The sequence below is a fragment of the Penaeus chinensis genome, chromosome 19, assembly GCF_019202785.1.
Source record: "Penaeus chinensis breed Huanghai No. 1 chromosome 19, ASM1920278v2, whole genome shotgun sequence".
NCBI lineage: Eukaryota > Metazoa > Arthropoda > Malacostraca > Decapoda > Penaeidae > Penaeus > Penaeus chinensis.
The window spans coordinates 13,293,148-13,295,647 of record NC_061837.1 but is presented as its reverse complement, the minus strand read 5'-3'; the positions used below and the strand labels follow the sequence as shown (position 1 = coordinate 13,295,647).

Below are 2,500 nucleotides of genomic sequence, written 5' to 3'. Positions count from 1 at the left end.
AGAGAGAGAGAGAGAGAATTTACTTTTGACCAATGTATTACGCCCTAGGAACGACAGACCTGGAAGAGGACCGTTGGTAACACCAATTAATGAAAATCTCTTTGATAGAGGAACACTCAAGGCAATCATGTTGTTTTACGGAAGCAAAGCACATCCCCGCCTTGAAACCCTTATAGATTAGCCTGTCCCCGAAATTCAGCTGTGCAAAAATAACTACAAAATGTCAAACGAATACTAAGTTCGTGTAGGTGATAGTTGTGAGTTATACAAAGTAAATGATCGTGGTATGAGATGGATAAACTGAACTCATGTGTTATTCCTGGGATGGTTTGGGCAGAAGCGTGGCTGAGTATATCGTCGTTCTGTGGTAGAAAAGCAAGGAAGAAGTACCCGCATCAGGTAGTGCCAGCCTAAGCACGGTCTTAGTGAGATGATGAAGAGTATCACTATTAGCTGTTATTCCGATATCAAAAGTAATCCCCAAGTAGTTCAGTGTTGGGGATTTCCCTTGAGCTAAAGCTGATTAACCCATTTGTTGAATTGGGGAGAAGCAAGACTTCTGAGATGAAACTAAGAGTCGCTGATAACTACCTTATTCAATATCTTCTGAAGGAAAATACGAACAGTATGCAACAGTCCTTGTAACGTCCAACAGGTTTAGCTTGACAAACACTGCAGTCTACTACCTGTCCATTCTTCCACGGGCGGATCAGTATTGGTTAAGAACATAAAGAATGACTTCACTCCCATCTACTGCTGTGAATCAATATCTGCTAAAGGTACACATATATTTAATATCTGAATATAAAGAAAACTGTATCAATGAGAGTGTCGCCATTAACAGTGAGAAAAGTTCAGAATACATAAAACAACATAAGAAGAATGGGAAACATAATAGAGAGAATGAAGGCACTTGAGGAACATAATCTCTCAACAAGGGAGGGATGCTATCCTTATGGAGACTGAAGAGCCAAGGGTATATTTCATTAGTTTGCTTTAAATCTTCCCAAGGGGTTCTAAACATGTCTAAGAGAGTTAAATAAGAGCAGAAGAATGGTAGTTGCGTAGTCGGAGCGTTATAAAAAATGTTCAAGGTGCTAGTCACTGCTAGTACATCAGGTACTGTTGCAGGCAATCTAGTAGGTCTCACGCGATGGGATGAAGACACTATTGGGCAAGTATAATTCGAACAGGTGCACACAGGCAGAGGCATTGCATTTACAGAGCGATGTCTGTATGTGAACTCTTGAACTCTGGTTCTTGAATGGTAGAGGTCCGGGCATTTGGAACTTATCCCCTCTGGAAGCAAAGATTGTCGAGTCGAAGAAGGGAGTTGCCAGGAACTTTCCGCCTGTTTTCCAGGAGTTTGTGTTCATTAATCCAACCATGGGCTTCGGGGCGGTCACGTGTAACGAGAGAGAGAGAGAGAGAGAGAGAGAGAGAGAGAGAGAGAGAGAGAGAGAGAGAGAGAGAGAGAGAGAGAGAGAGGGAGGGAGAGCAGAAAGCTAGGAAGAGTGTGAACGACGAGAGCCAGCACTGAATCGTCTTCTTGTTATTTCTTTCGTCTTCTTTCATCTAAATATTGCTGTTGGAATAGAGCAAAAGAGAGTTAGAGTTTGTACAAATGCTATGAAAGAGACACAAATATAAGTAAACCTGAAAACGCTAAGAGAGGGCAAAACTCCCCTGTTAATCTATTCTCTCGTTTCGGGATCTGCTTGATTCAGACCTGCTCGTATGCTCTGCAGAACTGCCATATTGAGGATTAGAAGGGGGGAGGTGCCATACTGTCAGTAATTACTCCCTGACAGTCATCCCTCCTCCCAAACACACTTGCAAATTTCATTCATACAAAGTATTAACCTTACTTCAATATAATGCAGAGGCGTCTTATAATACAATCGTCTTTATTTTTTCCTTTGTTAGGGAGGAACTTATGTAGAATTATATCATAATAAAGATAAACCAAATGTACACGTACTGTCTTACGTTTTCATACTTCATCTTTTTGGTGACTTTGTTCGTTTTTGTGAGGGCTACAACTAAAACAAAACAAAGAAGAATGGCACGTTCTTGTAAATTAATCAATTTTACGAGTAATATCTCGAAGCTTCACTGTGGAAATTCATATTCCAGTAAGTTGGGAATTTCAAATTGCAGATGCAACGGCAATTAATAAAAAGAGAAAAGACAGGAAAAACACATTTTGAATTAAGGTCTTCCAAAAACAGAAGTTTGGAAATTATTTCCCTTTTTGGAATATAATAGAGCAATAAACAAAGATTGTAGAAACATAAATTGTTTCAACTTTAAATAACCTGATTTTTAAAAGCTATCGTTACCGCAAAGCTGCTAAGATCTTTTTTTCGTTCCTCGCAAATGAAGTCCGCAAAAGCATTCCCTACCCATGGGCAGCCCATGGGTAGGGAATGCTTTAGCGGGTCGAAGAAGCACGTGAAAAGCTGCCAGAGAAAATAACGCAGATTGGATAAAGTTCATA

General features: G+C 40.1%; 1 protein-coding gene across 4 annotated transcripts in view; it reads right to left on the bottom strand.

Annotated features, from left to right (window-relative positions):
* The window catches only part of LOC125035099, a 14,560-nt gene that overhangs the window by 115 nt on the left and 11,945 nt on the right, over positions 1-2,500 (bottom strand). For all 4 annotated transcript variants that reach the window (XR_007115739.1, XM_047627250.1, XM_047627252.1 and 1 more), the window contains one exon: positions 1-1,585. This exon is cut by the window's left edge and continues 115 nt beyond it. Coding sequence is in view for 3 of the 4 variants with exons in the window: in XM_047627250.1 (XP_047483206.1) it covers positions 1,553-1,585 (33 nt within the window). In the remaining variant the exon portion in view is untranslated. The remainder of the gene's footprint in view (positions 1,586-2,500) is intronic.